Source organism: Leptonychotes weddellii, chromosome 5, assembly GCF_054177405.1.
Source record: "Leptonychotes weddellii isolate Sample4059 chromosome 5, ASM5417740v2, whole genome shotgun sequence".
Taxonomy (NCBI): Eukaryota; Metazoa; Chordata; class Mammalia; order Carnivora; family Phocidae; genus Leptonychotes; species Leptonychotes weddellii.
In genome coordinates, this window is record NC_138373.1 from 113,575,198 (window position 1) to 113,594,674 (window position 19,477).

The 19,477-nt window shown below is 42.7% G+C and overlaps 1 protein-coding gene and 1 long non-coding RNA gene across 3 annotated transcripts in view; both read left to right on the top strand.

The window, feature by feature from the left end:
* MSRB3 (methionine sulfoxide reductase B3) overlaps positions 1-11,043 on the top strand; it is a 166,154-nt gene extending 155,111 nt beyond the window's left edge. For both annotated transcript variants that reach the window (XM_081822004.1, XM_081822005.1), the window contains one exon: positions 7,851-11,043. In XM_081822004.1, the coding sequence (XP_081678130.1) occupies positions 7,851-8,015 (165 nt within the window). In that variant the 3' untranslated portion in view covers positions 8,016-11,043. The remainder of the gene's footprint in view (positions 1-7,850) is intronic.
* Positions 11,044-12,061: 1,018 nt separating this feature from the next.
* LOC145721830 (uncharacterized) overlaps positions 12,062-19,477 on the top strand; it is a 43,695-nt gene continuing 36,279 nt past the window's right edge. Inside the window, exon 1 of the long non-coding RNA XR_014145756.1 lies at positions 12,062-14,574. This is a non-coding gene — a long non-coding RNA (uncharacterized LOC145721830). The remainder of the gene's footprint in view (positions 14,575-19,477) is intronic.

Below are 19,477 nucleotides of genomic sequence, written 5' to 3' on the forward strand. Positions count from 1 at the left end.
TAAGTCCAAGTGACTGATCACAAAAGGGACGGACGAGCACAATGAAGTCTCTATAAAGTAATGATAGCTCAGTCTTCAGGTGTTCAGCAAGTCCAATTGAATGCCCGTCATTGGCTTCAACACTATTAAAAAAAAAAAAAGAACCGTAGGAAAAATCATCTTCAGTCGAATGAGTACAGCAGGGAATGGGCTGTTCTTAGGGCATAGGAAGGTCTCATTATGTGGCTTTGTATAATCTGATATTTAGAGAATACCCCTCTCCCCGCAGTTCTGTGCACGTGTTGTTCAGCTGTGATGATCTCAACATGGTCGGCCAAGACCCCAGAGACAGCTTTCCCTGTGTGGGTGTGAGGGTGGGGAGGTTGGAGAATGGGCAGTGGGAAGAGGAGGCGCAGTGGTAGGCTGTACGAGCTCAGAGTGAGGATACGTGATAAGGTAATGCCTCCTCTACTTCACCTAGTATATGGACCCGTGTTCATTTCCAAGGATGTTCCAATTAGTTCCTGTCACTCTGCTCTAACCGAATTAGGGCAGGCTCTACGGGAGAAAATGAGTATGTGTTGAGGAGGCAAAGATAGTTAATCTGTTATGCCAATGAAGAGACTTGAACTTGTGGGCATTTTGTATTTAAACTCAGAGACATAGGCAGAACCTTCTGTACACAGAATAAGAGCAACTGCACATTCCATTCTACACTTGATCTTAGCCAAAAGGCCGAGAAGCGATTCCATTCTAGAGTAGGCAGTCCTGTTCTAATCTGCTTTACGTAAGTGAGATGTAAAGTGAGTGCGGTGGCACAGAGTAGTTTGTTGGGGGATGTCTGTTGCACATATCAGAGGTAAAGGGGACACCATCAGGCAGCTGAAACAGCAAAGTGATTGCCACGTGGGCCTCCCTCAACATTCTTCTACCTGCCCTTTAACCCCCTTCATCACGCACAGGAGTTTTAGGGAGTAAGTGACATATTTACTACCAAGTAGGGAGGGCGATTGGTTAGAAGCTAACCATCTGATGAATTTGTGTTCTCTTTCTTTCTTTCTTACACTTGTGTAAATCTACATCGATTCAAGCAGCAGAGCTGAGACTCGAACTTGGGCATTGAGCTCCAGAGCTCTAGGGTGCTTGGATAGATAGGCCATAAAGAGTCATGTTAAAACAAAAAAATCCTATGTTCTCTAGCAGGTTTAATTTAATTCAGGTTTGAATTCAGTTGCATTTCAATGGATATTTTTATTACTGCCACAAAAACTAGTTATAATTATCTCCCCAGGAATCTAAAATATTCGACAAAAACGTAACTGGGTAGGATGGTACATGGTAATGTATATTTTGGTATGTAGTACTTAATAAACCTCTTTTAGGACTAACAGTTGTGTTTTGTTTTAAGCTGCCTTAAAGGCTGTTCTTTGACTGCTACTCTCCGTTTTATTCAGAACCCACTTTCAAACATTGAGTCCCAGGAGAACCAAATAAAAAAGGCACAGAAAATGTGAGGCGTAAGATAATAACTTTCCTTAATGCCCTAGTCTCTGACGCTCTGTGACTAATTCTTAAAATTCACAGAATAAACTTGGTCCTTTCTCTGTGCCAGCCACAGAGATAATATTAGTCGTGGTCAAGAAAAGACCATTATGAAGATGAAGGGGTTCTACAGTGACCAAAGAGAAATGAAACCTACAAGCTGCCCAAATCAGGCAACATTAAAAAAAAGGTATTAAGCTAAACAAGGCACAGCTCTCAGCCCTTTGGTCAAAGGCCTAAGTGACTGTCACTATACTTGGGGTCCTTTCTGAATGGTTGGGTGAGGAACTAACACCTACCTATCCCTTCTGGCTTCTTTCCCCACCACCTTTATTTCTCATATTTGGAAAGCATGTGACTCTTTCTTAAATAAAAGTCTTCTCTTTAAAGAGAAGAGGGAGGGAAATTTGTTCTATTAAGGCATGTGTAAAAATGCATGCTCTGTGAAGTTTCATGGAGAAAATAATCAGGTTCGAGCACTAAAGAAAGACGTGTTTGCTGGATTCTTCTCCCTGTGGACAGAGTGGGGCATGTCTGCCTCGCGAGAGCAGTAATAACTCACTAAAAGTGTGCTGGGTGTCTGTCTGTCTGTCTTCTTTCCTTCCTTTCTTTCTTTTGTGTGTGTTTCATCCACACATTTATTTTCCTTTTGTTCTACATTTTTCTTGACTTTTTTCTTTTCCATTTTCTCATTCATCTTTTTTTTTTTTAAGATTTATTAATTTGACAGAGAGAGACACAGCGAGAGAGGGAACACAGCAGGGGGAGTGGGAGAGGGAGAAGCAGGTTTCCCGCGGAGCAGGGAGCCTGATGCGGGGCTCAATCCCAGGCCCCTGGGATCATGACCTGAGCTGAAGGTAGAGACTTCTTCAGGCGCACCTCATTCATCCTTTTCATCTCAACTTGGAAAAAAAATAACTGACTTAATGGTTTCCATACTAGAGTAAACACTTGTATTTTGTTTTCTGGTTTCTGATTCTTAATGCTACTTTTCATAAGTTTATCTTTTTTTTTTTTTAACCTTCTATTCATTCAGTTTATGTAGTCTCTTCCCCTACTCACAGCTTCTCCCATCATTTTGGGGGGGAAGTGGTGTAGGAAACTTCACTCTGATCTGCTTCTCCTCTTTCTAAAATTCTTGTTCCATTTTGAATTCACATGGCTTGTCCTCTCTGGACTGAATTGCAACAATGTGGTTTGTCTGATGAAGAATCTGTTAGATGCCCTAGGTATCTCATAGACATTCTCAGACAAAACCGTAGGCTCAACCTACTTGCTTGGCCTTTTTTTTTTTTGGTCTGTTGGTCCGTAATTCTTACTCCAGTATTTAGGATTCTTCTTCTTTTTCTTTTCTTTCTTTCTTTCTTTTTTTAAATTGTGATATGGATCATGCTATGCAGTGAATTAGACCTCATATTTGGGTAAGGGATTATAAATGTGTTGGGAGCCGTAATTTACCACCTCTTTATACTACCCTGTAGTTTTTCCACATGTCCCGTGACTTCTTCAGGTAATAATACTTTAGTAAAATTTTGCTGAGAAAGTTAAGATTGATTCAGTGCTGATCACTTTCCAGAGAAAGAGTGCAGTCAGGTCCTTCTAAAAGAACTGCTGTGTAAGAAACCTAGCACACTGCCTCATCTTTAAGTTAACAGCACAGAAAACGAGCAAGGGTGGTGGAGATTCTTTGGTGCCTTCCGTTAGGATTCCTGCTTGTGGAGGAAATAGGTTGCCCTGTTACATTCTGATTTTTGTTGTAACCGTATTTGTTTGCTTTTCCTATTCTACCCGCTGAATTGCGGAATTATATTCTAATTAACTCTTTCAAAGAGGGTCTTTATCTTAAATCTGTCCACTTTAGTATCTCCCCCCCCCACTAGCTATGGCAATTTTCTAACAATTTGCAGTTATAAAGAGTTTTTTTAAGTTTTATTTACACTTTTCAGCTAGTGATAAAATATGTCGAGTCTGTCCCAGTTTCACTGACTACTATGAATAATTGTTTGACAGCTTCTCTCTAATTGTCCAACCCCAGCCTGTTAAGCAGTGCTTTGTCAAGAGTTTAAATTCAGAGCAAAGAGGTAAGAGTTGCATGGTTTAAGCTGTAGTTCAGAGAAGTAAGCCCCTCCTGGTAATACTCGGGGAATTCTTCCTTCTTTAGATCAAAATTCTACATCTGCAGCAAATGGGAGACCAATAAATCACTTAACTTTGGAAATCATCTTTAAGGAAACCATGAGATCCCTGAGTTTACGCGAGTTGGAGTCTATTTTTGCCTGTTGCTATTACTAGCTGGAATCTACGGTGGAGTCCCTTAAGTTTGTTTTAGATCGTTATTAATTTGTTCTAAGGCAGCCAAATCAGCAGAAAGGTAAATATCCACCCATACACGGTATTTTTCAAAAGTTAAGCAGATTTTGGTAAAACCCCAAACCTTATTAATCTTTTGCAGATGACAACTCATATATTGCTGATGATTAAAGATACCCATGTGTTACAATAGGGCTTCAGACTCACAGCCCATCTCTCTTATTCTTGATCTTTCAGTAAAATCATAATGCTAAACTGGTGACTTCACAATCATTTCCTTGGCAAAAGATTAATATCACAAGCACAGAGGAAAAGAGGCCTACTTACACACAAGTGTCTTCAATAACAGTGGGAGAAAACGGGATACTAGTGGCAACGTAAATTGCTTTTCTTCTTAAACTCTTTTCTCCTTCTCATCCTGCCCCATGTGCCCAAGTGTAAAAGGCCCTGCTTTGAAACTGCTTCATCTTGTAGATCAAACACTTAAGAGAAAATGACAATAATAAAGCCCCAAACGTCCTAGAAATAGCTGGGAGAAAACCCTCTAGGACAGTTGGAAATACATCAGTGCGGAAATATGTAACTGTGTTGAATGCACTATTTGTGTTTCCTATGCCCACGATTGAGAACTGCAGTCAGGTTTTAAGGAATTATGTTACATTTGATGTTCAATCACTTTTTGGGGGCGGGGGGTGTCTTTTCCCTTGGTTCTGTGTAGGATCCCCAGTTGCCAACTTCTCTGAGTGGGAGGCTTAGGTGATAAAGGATTCCTCTGGGAACTTTAAAATTTCCTTTTGAACAATTATCTCGTGCTTTTTTCAGAATGAGAGCTAGAATATTCAGTTGTAGTTCGTATCTTATCTATGCAATAAACGCGTAACCATTTGCAAACCACTTTCAAAATGCACACCAAAGATCTTACCCTGAAATAAGTCATCAACAGCAGGTCTCAGAGATTTCTTCATCGGGCAGCCAGTCTGTTGCAGTTACAGGCCGGTGCGCTGCAATCCCAACGCATTGCCGGTTGGATGGGGCCGGGGAGGCAAAGCTCACAGGCGGCTGCAGAAACAGTGCATTGCTGACAACTTCCATTCATCATCCCAGCCTTCGGCCAGGGGTAGAAGCCGGAACGAATGGGGTCCATGTGCGCTCCCCTCAGGGAGGAACCTTCAGACCCTGTGCACTTTTCAAAGAAACTGGGTAATAATAGACGTTTATGGGAGACTGGGCGTACCTGGGAGGAAGCAGAAATGGCGCTTCGTGGTTCGGCTTCCTGCAGACACATGGCTTTGCAGCTTGGCGGGCGTTGGAGTGGGCATGTATGTGGCGGCACAGATATAAAGGAACACCTGGCTACGTTTTGAAATGGTGCTCGTCTCTCAGTTGTTGGAGCCTGGGGTGAATCTTCCAGAACACCTTGTGGCAAGGATGTTGAAGCAATCACTCTCATTTGTAGGGGACTCGTGCCTTTTCTGAGGATTTCCCTACCCCATCCCCAACCCATAGAGTTGTCTGCCAATGATTCTTGTTGCCTCTTCCTAACTGTAAGTCCTCTTCTTCGTCCCCCTCCCTTTTCCTTTCGGATTAGGGACATCTAGAATCTGTGTTTTTCTTTCCGTGTAAGCAAAACACCAGTTCCAGATTTTGCAAACGAAACTGCAGACCAATAACCAACACGGCTCAACAGGTTACATTACTCTAAGTTGGATTTGTTCAAGATGATTTGGGAAATGAAGACCATATAAATACTCCTAAGTAGCTTCAAGTATATCCTTACTGTGTCTTATTTTTGGAGTAAGGTAAACAGAACCATTTTCTAGATATGCCCAAGAGATGATTAATAAAGGTAATGTCCAGATAGCCATATTCTCTCATTAAAACACAAAACCAGAAAACCTATCTGAGGCTTTTAACGTGCAAGGTCCACCACTCAGATGCCAAGTGATCAAAGTGCCAGAGCTGCACGTGAGATCGATAATTGTGCGCACACACTGGTCACCAAGAGCCCCAGTTCCTGTCGGCCTGTGCGCTGTTTTGGCAGGCAGCAGTAGGTGTTTTCCTGCGTCCATTGGGTAAGCATATGTATTTTTACTGGTGCATCTTAGCTGCTGATGCCTGAAAATTTGGCCTCAGTTGTTTATAGAAAGGAAAAGCAATCTGAGCTGTCAGCCTTGATATTACCTAAACCTGCATAGAATGTGGTAAAATAGTGCAAGATTTGTTTTTTAGGCCTGTTTCATATTTTCCAGGCAATAGATCAAATCAGTTCAGGGTTCATTTTTAGTTCTTTAATAAGCTGACACAGTATGTTGGCAGTAAAATAAGAATGCACTTTTAACATGGAAGTGCCATATAGTCAGAGTTGCTATTTGTGCTATTTATTAATAACTAGAGAACCCCTGGGAATTGAGTGTAGCACTTAGGATAGGGAAACTGAGATTCTAGTTCTTTCCATTGTAATGAGCACAGTCCTTCACTTCTCTCTCATCATCTCCATTTGGTTCATTAGACCAATTTGCATGTCAGTTCCTCCTCTCTTTCCCTGTACTTTCTGAGGGTTTTGTACACCAAACAAGCACAGTGAGAGGAATTAATAAATCATCTATACACCTTTTCTCTCATGTTCTTCCCTAAATCTTGACTCTTCCATCTGCTCAAAATGCTCCTCTGATACCCACTCCTTCCCTTCCTTTGGCTTCTTATTCCAGAGTCACCCCAGGAGAATAGCCCCTCATCATCATACCTGCAGTATCAGCCCCCAACCCTGACACTTCATATCACTTCCTCTTTTTTCCTTCCCCTTAGCATTTATTCCCACCTACCATACTAGAGAGTCAACTTATTTCTCTGTGTGTTAGCTGTCTCTCCCACTAATGTAAGCTCCATGAGTCCAGGGATTGTTGCCTGTGTCTCTAGAGTCTGAGACAATGCCTGGTGTGTAGCAGGTGCTCCCTAACTACTTGTTACATGAATGAATGGAAGTCATTTGCCCCAGGCTTTGGTTTCTCTGTGACATGACGAATGATGTGGTTTCACAACCTATTGGCATATGATGCACTGATGTCTCCATCGCCCTCACTCCTGTCCCTGCTCAGAAAGGGTGCACGACAGCTAAGTGTGACATACCCTGTTGTCGCCTGGGGTCCTACCCAAGGTCAGAGTGGTCAGTGCAGGGTTTTATGCACTGAGCCAGCCTTTCTGGAGAAATGATCCCTGGGCTGGATTTCTCTTGAACATCATCATAGCCAACCATCCCTCCTTCTGCTTCTGCCTGGATTCTGGGCCTCTTCTCCTTCCCAAGTTTTCCGGATAGGCAGGAGCACGGATCTGAGCTTATTCCTTTCCCCACGGAATGCAGCTCACTTGGGTAGAGACCCCAGCGGCTCTGCACCTGCTGGACGCCAGAATGAAGGGACAGTGCGGGCCAGCGACAGTGATCCTTGCCACACCTGCAGGCCTGGTGACCGTGACCAAATCTGTAGAGCCTTGCCATTGCTCTGCCGGGCTCCGGGAACATCCAGGGCTGGTCTGGTGTTAAGTTTTACTGCCCATGAAAGCAAACGTCACCTCCGTCATGGCCAGTGGAACAGTATCTTTTATAGTGGACTTCTGCATTTCTGAAACCCACCCATCCAAAGCCAAAAGTAATGTGGGGAGGGGCGGGGGAGAGGTTTTATTCTGCCATGTTTCATACAAGGGCAGATCAGGGGTCAACTCAACTCATAAAATTCCTGCAGTCATTTTTCAGCTGGCCGAGAGACTTCATAGATAAAAAAATACAGTGGCTCCTAAATGATTTCTGATACGCACAGTTCTAGTGTTTTTTCAGTCTCAGCATGTGGTGTGGAGCCTGCCAGAAACCATCTTTGCGGCTATTGACAGGCGGATTAGAAATCATCCATGATAGTTTCCATCGTTTCTCTACAGGCTGCTCATCCATTTAAACGGCTGCGTGTGAGTTCCTCTCAAAGCCTGCTTTGTACGCATTCTCCCTTAACATTTTCGCTCTTCTCTTTCAGTGCGGCGCCCACCTTGGGCACATTTTCGATGACGGCCCTCGTCCCACCGGCAAAAGATACTGCATAAACTCGGCTTCCTTGTCCTTCACGCCAGCAGACGGCAGTGGTGCCCAGGGGGGCAGTGGGGTGGGCAGCCCGGCCCCCGCGGACAAAGCGGAGCTGTAGGGTCGTGGAGAGTGGGGGAAGCAAGTGTACTTATCGTGCAGCTTGTTAAAAAAAAAAAATACTCAGAATTGTCTTAGATATATTTTTTCAAAAAATATAAGGGCAGTTTTGTGCTATCGATATTTTTCTTCTTTTGCTTAGACAGAGGCCCTGGCCATCAATGTATTTTGCTATCGACTAGATCCAGAACCGCTTATACCTTCAGCGAGTGGAGATAGTTTGGTGAACCTCTTTCCCAGGCCACTTGAGTACCATTTGGCATTATTTTCTTTGAGCACATGGCTTCTTTTGAGATTTCTCCCACTTTGCTTACGAGGCAGAGGGTGCTCGGTGTTCCCACCAGAGACCCCTCTGTGTTGGAGAGAGCAGAGCACCAAGCGCAGGGCACCAGACCTTGGAGTCATGTGGCCCTGAGGCATTTGTGCGGGCCTACCTGAGACGGGGGCGGACGGATGCCTGATGAGACTGCTCAGCTCTGTGGAAAGTCTGAGCTACAGTCGTTTATTCGCACTAAAAGGGTGTGAAGGTCTGAAGTCTTTCCTTATGTTAAATCGTTGCCAGATCTGGTGGGCGGGGGATGGTTTACACTGCGTGTTGTGGCAGAGAAGTAAACATTACCTCACGGTTAGGCCTTTATTTTATTTTATTTTCCATTGAAAACATTGGAGTATAAGACAACTATAAAATGCTGGGCCCCGTTTTGTCCAAAGTCCACAAAGAAGAACACTTGCCATTGCTTTTTCGAAGTCTGTCCCTCCACACCTAATACCAGCTGCAGCTGGGAGGGCATTTTGGTAAGTCCCACTGTGTAAAATAAAATACTGGGGACAACACACCTCGTCAAGGCAGCAGAAATAAGAGAGAGTGGAGAGGACCAAGGAGGAAGTCCTGGGTATTAAAATACCCAGTGCTGAGCAGAGAAGCCGACAAGATACTCCAAGTAACAGAGCCCAAACCTGGGGATCTTGTGCGTAGAGGTTCAGGTGACCTCTGGAAGGATGCTTGGGGTTAAAGTAGAAAGAACCAGGAGCTCAGGTCTCACCCTGCTGTGTGACAGGGGACAAGCCATTTAGCCTCTCCATGCCTACTCTTCATATAAAAACTGGGACCTACATTATTTGTAAAATAATTGACATTCTCAGGGCAAATTTACAATATTGCTGTACCATTGAGATCGGTGTTGTAAAATTAAACTGATCTGGTTCTAATTGCCTCAAAGGCTGAAGCCCAAGCATTTGAAATGGAAAGAAGTGGAGAGAAGGTTGACTTAGCTGATTGGTATGGAAACAGTTGGGCCAAGAGCCAGAAATTTTTCTTTGTAGCAATATGGCTGGTTTTACTCTGAGAAGCTCTGCTCCGTTTTGCTGTGTAACATTTAGCTTGCCCGAGTGGATGGCATTGTGCGCGATAAGGTTTCCACAGGTATGAACAGTGGCGATTTAAGACGATATTGCCATAACCAGGTTTGAGGGTGCAGTTTATGATGGATAGATACTGTGTTTGTAGCCTTGAATGCTAATCCTGAAATGTAGTTTTTAAAAAATATTACTTTTGTAAATCTTTGAAAGCTTATGAAAACTGACATCTTTCCTTGTAAGCACCAAGACAAAAATAAGAAAGAGGGACACTTGACAGTTTTACAATGAGAAACAATGAGAAGTTAAAATGCAAAGTGACAAATCAAAGTGGCAGTGTGGTCATGTCCACATTCTTCCACATGTCTACACACGCTTCCTGGCGAGGCCCTGCCTGATATTCTGGTGACTTCCTTGTCACGTATGCTCTAGCTTCACGGTGCCAGGTAAGTCATGCTCTTCCTTCCTCGGCTCCCAGCTGTTTCACCTCAGGCCCTGGGTCCCTCTGGAACTGAGATGTAAAATTTAAGACCATGGAAGCCTCAGGACCCAGACCATCCCGACCTCACAGAGGGAAGCCCATCATTTCCCAGAGACTCAAGGATCCCATGTGGGGTTGGCTAAAGAAGGGGGTCTCCCGGGACTTCCCTGCCCCACACAGAACTTCTCACTTTGGGCCACACAGCACTTCTCACATTGCTCCAGCTACACATAGTAGCCTGCCCCAGGTTTCTGCTGGACACGAGCCACCGTGTCAAGGTGGACAAGGAAGATAAACAAGGGGCTTCTTCCCTCTCCTCAGAGATTCTGGACTCTCATTGTTCTCTCGTTTTTATTATCGGGCTTAACATTTCCCTCAAAAAACTCCTTTTCTAATCCTTTGTCTTTGTTTCAAGGAAAGCCAGCGTCTCTCCTACCACATTTTCCAGCATCAACTTTAAGAAAAATGCAACATCCCTCGAAAAAAAAAAAACCAAACAAACAAAAAAAAAAGTGGGGTATATGCATGTGGTTTAATTCCAGATGGCCTTTGAGTTTAAGTGGTATCAACTTTCAGTATATTTCTGTCTTATGTTAAAGAAATATATTACTAAGACGTTGGTGAGCAATAATGTCAGCTGTCGAGCACTAGATTTATTTTTGCAGGATATGGAGTGCAATGAACTACGTCAATATGGCAAGGTGTAGGTCATCTGTGGGGGCTGCGCCATTTAACATAGGAAATGCACGAGGCTTTCCCTCTCTGCACTCAGCCCTTACTGTACCATTAGGAGATGCAGGTTTCTGCTGGTGTGTAAAAAGGACATCCATAGAGTCATGCAGAATGGATCTGAAGAAAGCAGCAGTACATACTGTATAAGAGAACATTTCTATGTGTTTAAACTCTTCACTTCTTAGATGCATTGAAATACTTAATGCAAATGACATAGCAATTTAAAAGCCTTTCCATGTTAATTGAATTGAAATGCCTTGCTTTAAATGTGGACTGTTATGAAAGAGATTATCATTTGTTCTGAAGGTCAGATATTTTTGTCTTAGATAGCTTTGTAATAGTTTTTCTCCAAACAATTCCAAACTTTTGAAAAATGTCATGAGATTTTCATTAAAAGAACCCTTTTCCTATGTTTATTGTATACAGAAATTATGCAATAAAATTTCTTTATAAAAATGTGTTCTGCTTCCTGAAGACTCCTGTTATTTTTAGCACAGACACAAGGACCATCCACTGGAGTTTGCCACTATGCTCTGTCAGCCTCCTCCCAGCTGATATGTGTGTAGTCTGCACAGAGGGCCTTTTATCTGATGTGGCCTTTGCATGGAGGGGCTCTCATAGGGTCGAGTCCAACTCTCCATCCCTCGGGCCCCAGCAAAGGCCTCCAGGAATCTGAAAGATTGGAGGAAAGGGCAACATTCCCAGAGTTACTCAACCTTCCCCTCAGCACAATCTTCAGCAGCTTGTGTATGTTTTAGGGCTTCAAATATGGACTTTGGGGAGCTCCAGTGTGGTAACTCCGTGGATAAAAATGTAGGAATGATACCATGCTGATTCCTTCGGCCTCTGTTAAATAATATGACAGGAAACTTCCAGTGTGGTCAAGGATTGGTCTCTAGGGAAATATGGTAGGCATTCCCCAGGGCTCACAGATGAAATCCCCTTTAAGAGTCATCTGTACTGATGAGTTTCAGTGTAGTATTATTGGTTGATGAAATCTTTCATTTAAATGTTTCGGTTTGTTGTGTTGACTTTGTTTCTTTCGTGGAGGAAAAGTGAGGTGAAGAGGTGGTGAAGACTTTGCTTTTCAGCCATTCTTTAAGTCATATTCCTGGGATCCTGGCATCCATGGACCAGCAATGTCACACAGTGTACCTTAGACTTAGAACAGCGCTTCTCAAAGTGTGGTCCCCAGGCTGCAGCGTCCATAGTGCCCGGAAACTTGCTACAAATACACATTCTCAGGCTTCCTCCCAGACTCACTGCAATAAAAATTCTGGGGTGGAACCTTAGCGATATGTGTTTTAGCAAGCCCTCTGTGGGGTTATGGTGCTTGTTCTAGTTTGCGAACCATTGCCTCGGAACTTTTAGTGAGGAAAACGTCAGTTAGTCTGAATTTTAAAAGCATTTCTTTATGACTCAAAATTGCCTTGTTTTGGGGCGCCTGGGTGGCTCAGTTGGTTAAGCGACTGCCTTCGGCTCAGGTCATGATCCTGGAGTCCCGGGATCGAGTCCCGCATCGGGCTCCCTGCTCGGCAGGGAGTCTGCTTCTCCCTCTGACCCTCCTCCCTCTCATGCTTTCTGTCTCTCATTCTCTCTCTCTCAAATAAATAAATAAAATCTAAAAAAAAAAATAATACCTTGTTTTGTCATCAGTGGTTGTCTTTCGACAGAGATGAGTCAAAAGGTTTTCCCCAGGCTTCATGCCTCTCAGCTGGTCCTATCCTTCGCTGCCCATTTGTCTTGTTCTGGAGCACCAGCGTGTCCTCATCAACCAGCACCACCTTCACTCCGGTTTGCCTTTCTGGGTTGAACCCGGGCTGCTCACCCGTGCCTCTCTAGAACTGCAGGATATCCGTGGCTGGGCTCAGCTCAGCAAATCCAAGAACTAGAGAACAGGTCTCAGTGCAGAAATTGACATATGACCTTTCCTATCTCTTCTGTTTCTTTGTACCTGTACCTTCCATCATCATCAACATGGGTTGTTGTTTTTTTTTAAAACATCAAGAGATTTTTACGAAGGGACCATGTATTCGAATTGTGGCATTATTTGGTCAGAAAACGTCTGTCATTACCCGGATCTTAACAATGAAATGAATTCTAAGAGATGCTGGCATACAAGAAAGGTTGAATTAAAACTTGTCCTTGGGGACAGGTTTACAAGTACCCGTACTGACTTCTGATTAAAGTTTATTGTGCATTACAGAAATGATAGAAATGTTACCATTTTGAAGTGGGACCTGAAAAAGTGCCATGTGCCACAGAAGAATATTCTAGCAATCCATGTCCCACCCACTTGCTCCCAGAGGCTGGCCTCATCCTGGACCAACCTGGAAAAGGACTGGCCAACCTGGAAAAGGACTGGCCAGACAATGACCAGAGGTTCTAGACCAAGTAGCTGCCATGTGAGTCGAGGGCTTTCACAGAACCATCACAGGTGAAGGCCCGAATGACCTGAGTGAGATCTGGGAACGAAAGCAGATCGTCAGGCCCACAGGACACTTTCCCAATTTTCGGGCTGGCTGCAGAACCACACTAACTTGTCAGATTACGGATGCCGGGAACCTCATTCTTATTTCAAGCTTTGCACTTTCCCTCCCTGCAGTGTCCACCACTCCACTCCCAGCAAATGAACTCCCACGTTATCATCCAGGCTGGGCAGGAACCCGACAGATTTTCAGGAATGAACGGCAGGGAAGTCCTCCTGTAGGGACCAAGTGCTTACTTCAGCATTGTACCTACAGGGTGGGGTGTAGAAAGCTGTAGAAGTAGCTAGAAAGCAAAGTAAGGCAGAGTGTTTGTATTCGCACAGGAGAGAGTCCTTAAGAGTTAAGGTGTGGTTGCCTGACGCTTTATTCCCAAGGCCCTCAGCCTCACCATGGGATTTCTTTTTACCTTGATGATACTGTGTATTAAGTCATCTCTGTAAGTCAGGCACTCGATCCGTTTTCTTTAATATGAGGCAGGTAGTCTTATCCCCACTTAACAGATGGTGGAGCTAAAGCTCAGAACCGTTAAGCCAAGTTAAAAGCTGGTACATCACCAGACTGAAATCCAAGTTCATTCAAAGGCTTCCTACTTAGCACTACACTGCCCCCCAGGTAGGAGACCGGCTATTTGGCTACAGTTCAGCAGCAGGTTTTACACAGGCAGAAAAAGGTGTTTATATCGTTTCTTATTTCAAATTAATTGCAATTTACCCTTCCAAAATATAATCTGCAGTATGAATGCTTTATTTCAGACAAGGCTTAATTAATCATCGTACACCTTGATTTTTTTTTTTTATACTTCACTGATGGAGAGTTTAATTTTTTCCCTAAGGGCTAACATTAATATTCCTAATGATTTCTAACTACCACATAGACAGACAACACATACACACACACACACACACACACACACAATAAGCCACATTCTGGATCCAAGTAGAAAAAAAGGAAGAAGAGAGGTGATGCTAAAGATGCACTTGATCAAAACATCCCATTTCTGGCACAGCTGATCCAGTTAACCTCTCATCTAGAAAGATGTACAGCCCTGGGCGGGGGCATGGAGATGGGGTGTCCTTACCCTTCTCACTAAGTCAGTGAGATTTAGCAATCAGAGACTGAAGAGGCGGGGACAGATTCCTGAGGGCTCTTACAACACCCAGAGCAGGTCTGCAGGGCATATGATGGACCTATCCCAGGAACTGATGGAATAAAGAGGTTTGTTTCTGTTTGATTACAATTCATGACAGATTGATAACTGCAAAGGCATTCAAACTTGGTATTTCGTCCCCCCCTTCTCTTTAACACTACAGCTTGGAAGGCCAGTCAGGCATCTGGTGTTTGTTAGATGGCTGCGTTGCATCATCCTTATGATTGCTGGGGAACATCTTCTAGCATTTGAGTGATCGGAGGGAAGACCACGGGGCACAAAATGGCCTCATCCGGTTTACATCTTCATTACTGCGCTTCTCACATACCTGCTTACATCTGGAAAAAATCTCCAGGTAAACCTCTTGGGCTCTTTCTCTAAAGAGTAACTGTAATTATTAGGGTTATACCCAAATTCAGCTTAGAATAGGTATGTGGCTGAACTTCAGCCAAAATCCTGTGCCGGTCTAAAAGAAGATTTCTTGCTTTTTTTTTTTTTTTTTTTAACTTCTAGTTACATAGGAGGGGCCTTTGCCCCACACATGGCAAGTGGGGTTCCTGGTTCTCTATACCCAAAGCTTCTATTTATGCCCTTAGGGAAAAGGCAAGGAGACTTTAGGGAAAAAACTTAAAGATCTCCTCAAATCTCTAACTGACTCTTTCCTCAGGACCAAGTCCCAGAATTCTAACCTGTATTACAGGTCATATCAACTTTCACAAATGCCAAGTCTTTTCCCCACTAGGTACTATCACAAACCTTACCTTGCCAAGTAAGAACATCAAAAAATTTTTTTCTACTTCTTCTATTTCCTGCTTATCTCACTTGGACAGGGTTCGTCCATTCAACGCACATTTATTGAGCCCTTCATGGGCGAGGCAGGGGACACCACAAACGGAGTAAGACTGGGTGCCTGCAGTTAGTGGGAAACAGACACGCAGCTAATTATACGGAGTGTTGCGTAGGGCACACATTAGCGGGGACGAAGCATTACGAGAGCTCGGCTGGGAGAAGGATAAATTGTCCCCCAGGAAAGGGGGTTAGCAGAGAGGGAGGCCGAGTCAGGGAAGGCTTCATTTGGAGAGGAGACAGAACACATTTTTTGAAGAGTCTGTGACATTTCACACAGAAGAGAAGAAAATGAGATCGTCCAGAGAAATGGACGATCATTTAGCTGCCTCCACTCTTGGATGTGGTGCAAACAGGCTGCGGCAGGAAGTACAGAGACCTTTGGCAATCTGGCTACCACCCACCCGTCCCAGCCTCATCTCTCACCTCCCCTCCCTCACCCACCCCCAGCCATTCCGACTTCTGCCACATTTTCCAGGGGCACATACTTTCTGCCTAAAATGTCCTTCCTGCCTTTTCTGAGTGGTAGACTCGAATCATCTTTCAAATCCAGGCATCGCTTGCACGAAGTACATTGCCCGTTTCCTTTCCTCCCCTAGCACAAATGGACTTCCATTATCATTTGTCTATGCCTTGCTTCTAGAGTTCATCGCACTGATTAATTGTTTCCCTCACCAGATTTGGAGTTCCTCTCGAGGACAGATGCTTTGAATAAATCGTCTTAGTAGATGGAACAAAGCTAGAATCAGGTCTAAACAAAACAGATGGTGAAATTCATTTCCACTCTTCTCTCATTTTCTCTGTCCTGCCCCATCATTTCATCTAACACCCACCTAGATTTGTCCTATGGGCTATGCCCATGTCCCAAGCCTCTTTCCCCTTTATGATCCTTCTAGGAGCTTAATCTGGGAGATAACTACTGCCTACTTACTCCCAGTGTTTATTAGAGGCTAGACTCTTAAAATTCATTATCTCATTTGATCTTCTGGGTTAAGAGAGAAGTCACATACTGAAGGCTGAAGGTGGGTTTTTGTTTTGTTTTTTGTTTTTGCCTATTCCTTTTTAAAAATATGTTTACCGATATTTAAAAATCAGGAGATCCCACATAAAAATCCATTTCCAGATTCTTTTGATAGAAGTGAAATCTGGCAAGTCTGGGTAACTATCTGATGGTGCCAAGTAGTAGCTGAGTACCTGAGGTGTTGACACTCTGGCTTTGCTATGAGCCTCACGGCTTCCTGTGGACTCCCATTTAACTTCATATGTGTGCTGTCTTCTTGTTTCTTATAATAGACAAATATTTCTGGTATCCTTGTCTCTACCAAATAGGAAAATAAAATATAGAGTTTGGAGGCCACATGACTTCTTTTTAAACCTACCTATGTCCTGTAGGTGTTTGGTTGATGACCCCTGAGGTAGGCAATACTATTATCTTTATTTTACAGATAAGAAAGGTTAAATAACTTCACCCTGATAACATATATAGGAAAAAAACAGGGCAAAGACAGGGCCATTTAACTCTAAACCCCTTGCGTTTCAGTGGAGACTTTTTGGTCCTGCAGCTCCCAAAATAGGAAATTCTTGCACAGGTATATCTAGTGTGGCACTTACTTTTAAATTATGTACATTCATCACTATAGTAATATAGTATGCACGTTCTAAAATATACACAAAGATGGAAAATTTTAAAAGATGGAATAAACTCAAAACGTAAATTTAAAAATCGTTTAAATGTTACTTTAATGGTACCAAAAATATTTTTGCTTTTACTAAAATATATAATATTTTTAGTGAAATTGGTGTGAATTTAATACATCATTAATGTTTTAAATTTTAGGTTTAACGGTTTGGTGAAGCAGTGTTTGAAGGTTTGGATCTAAATTCAATTTGTTTTAAATACTTGCTTCGGTGGTTGACATCACTGAAAACTACATACCACAATGACATCCCTATGAAAGCCCCACCATGGGCTCACTGATGGATCAGGATACTCATTTTTTTACATCCCAACCACTGGTGTACAAAGGTGTCTATGGAATTTTGGTTAGTAGATCTTCATATTCCCAGATGTCAATAAGGTATTATTGCAAATTATTCAGATATTTAAAAAATTATTTAGCAAATGTGAAAAATCCATTGAACAGGGTTGAAAACAGATTTTAAAATTCAGATCTTAAGTTTTTAAAGCATTCAGATGTAAAATATTCTTTAAGGTAAGACACCTTTTTGTCAATACACGTCACATAAAAAATGGAAATAGTTCCAAATACCCATTTTCAAAATGCTCCCTCCAAAACTTGAGTTTTTTTTAAAGGCAGTTATGCATTTTGAGATGTCACTTTTGCCTGAAAGGAAGGGATTGAGTATATTATTTAAAGATAATGGTTAGATAGCGTACTTCTAACAGATACTTGTCATCACAGAAAATGTTGGGAAAACTTGGAACTTAAAAAAAAAAAACACCTTAGCTTTAAGATTGATAATCCTTCCATGAAATAGCTAGCAAGTATAACATACTGTCATAGCTATTATCTATCTCCCTGCAAGGTATTATAAAGATTGATCCTATTTCCATGTCTTATTTTTACAAAATTAACCACACCAATGACATACTGGAGCACTTCCGGCTTCAGTCCCTTAGTGAGAGGGCTTGTTCATGCATAAATTAGTGCAGGGGATGACTTTCATGTGCAGAGGTCTTTCTGTAACCTTCTCGTGGAATCCATTCTTCTCCCTAATACCCTCGTCAAAGCAGCTGTGGCCTCAGTGGTTTGCCATGGACCACGTTTATTGAATCAGTTATTTCCACCTTCCCTTTATGGGCTGACATGCACACAAAAGTAGTTCTTCACTGTTGAAACAAAGTCTAGCAAATACCATAAGCTGAGACATGATTAAAAAAAATCTATGCTTTAATACAACTTCGAAGAAAATCTCTACACGATGTAATTTGTTTTGTTACTTGGTTCTTCGCATCTTCAGCATGCTTTCTCTGCATCTTCCGATGGCATTTACTTTCTGTAAATACATTTTAGTTTGTTACCATCTTCTTTTCATATTACTTTAGATACTTTCATCAGGGCAAGAAAACCAATTGGCATGTGGTCTTTCATAGTTTATGAAACATGAATCACTAAGTGTATTGAAAGTTGATAAAGTAGCATGTTGAGTATTATGTGATGCTAAACATCACTAAAAAATTGAAAGGTTGTTTTCACGTTCTGAGCACTTGGTAACTAAATGTTGAGCTCACCATGATGGTCTCATTATTAGCTGCTAATAATTCATGGTACAATATACACTTAGAGTAGGTGCTTTGTTAACAACAGTGGATGTGCACTGATATTTCATGTACTCAGCCTAATCACTTCACATTTTTAGCTGACTCTTTGAGGGGTCTGATGATCATGGCTTACACCTCGTAAGTGGCTGACGCTTGAATTAGAAGCGGCATCTCTGTCATTTACTTGTGACTCGTTTAGACTTACATTTTTATTAGCTTCAGTCTGCACTTTAGCTGTGAAAATCATCTTTAGACCCTTGTTGGTACTCTGAGGGTTCATTTCCTTAACTATAGATTGTCCATAAACCTTGAGCAGGCACATAAGCAGGTGCCTCTAGGTAATACCTCTAGGAGGTGAGCATCTCCCACTTTCGCCCGGACACTGCGTGTGACATCGGACCCGTGAACCCAGTGAGGGCTCCAATGTCAGTGTGTAGATTAGACACAAGTAATCCTTACTTTGCATGATCGTGTGAGACCATAAAAATGACGAGGTAAGCTGAAACCATGCAAAATGACCTTAATTATCAACTGGGAAATTCCAGTTGTTCTGTGATTCTTAAAAATTTTGGTTAAAACACTGAAAGCTCTCTTACAGTCTGTTGTAAATGTATTGGGAAATGAAAAAAAAAATCTAAAGCACTTATTTAGTATGCTATAGTTTAAAACATTACAAATATTGAGAATGAAAGTGTTTTATTTCCCTGTAAAAAAGTAGTTTGAATAGCACTTGGCTTCTTCTCATTGTTTGAGACTCAGAGAGCATTTTTCCTATACAATGGTGACAAAAGTCCTATGCCACTTGTCCACGGTCAGCTGGGGGCTATTCTGACAGGGCCACCGCTGGGACGACTGGGTTCTCCTCTCTCTGTCCCTCACACCCCTCCACCTGGCTGGCCTATGCATGTTCTCGTGCTGTTGGCAGGGATTAGGAGAGAGCGAAGAAGTGTGCAAGTACTCCTCATACCTCTGCTTGTCTCATTTGTTACTGTCCCTGTGGCATTAAGCAGGCTACATGACCATACCTGGAACCAGTGTAGGCAAGCCCTATCAGAAGGGATGGATAGAGGAAGATATGACAAATTAGAGCCATTAATGGAGTCAGTCAAGTCTAGTAGGGAGCACCGTA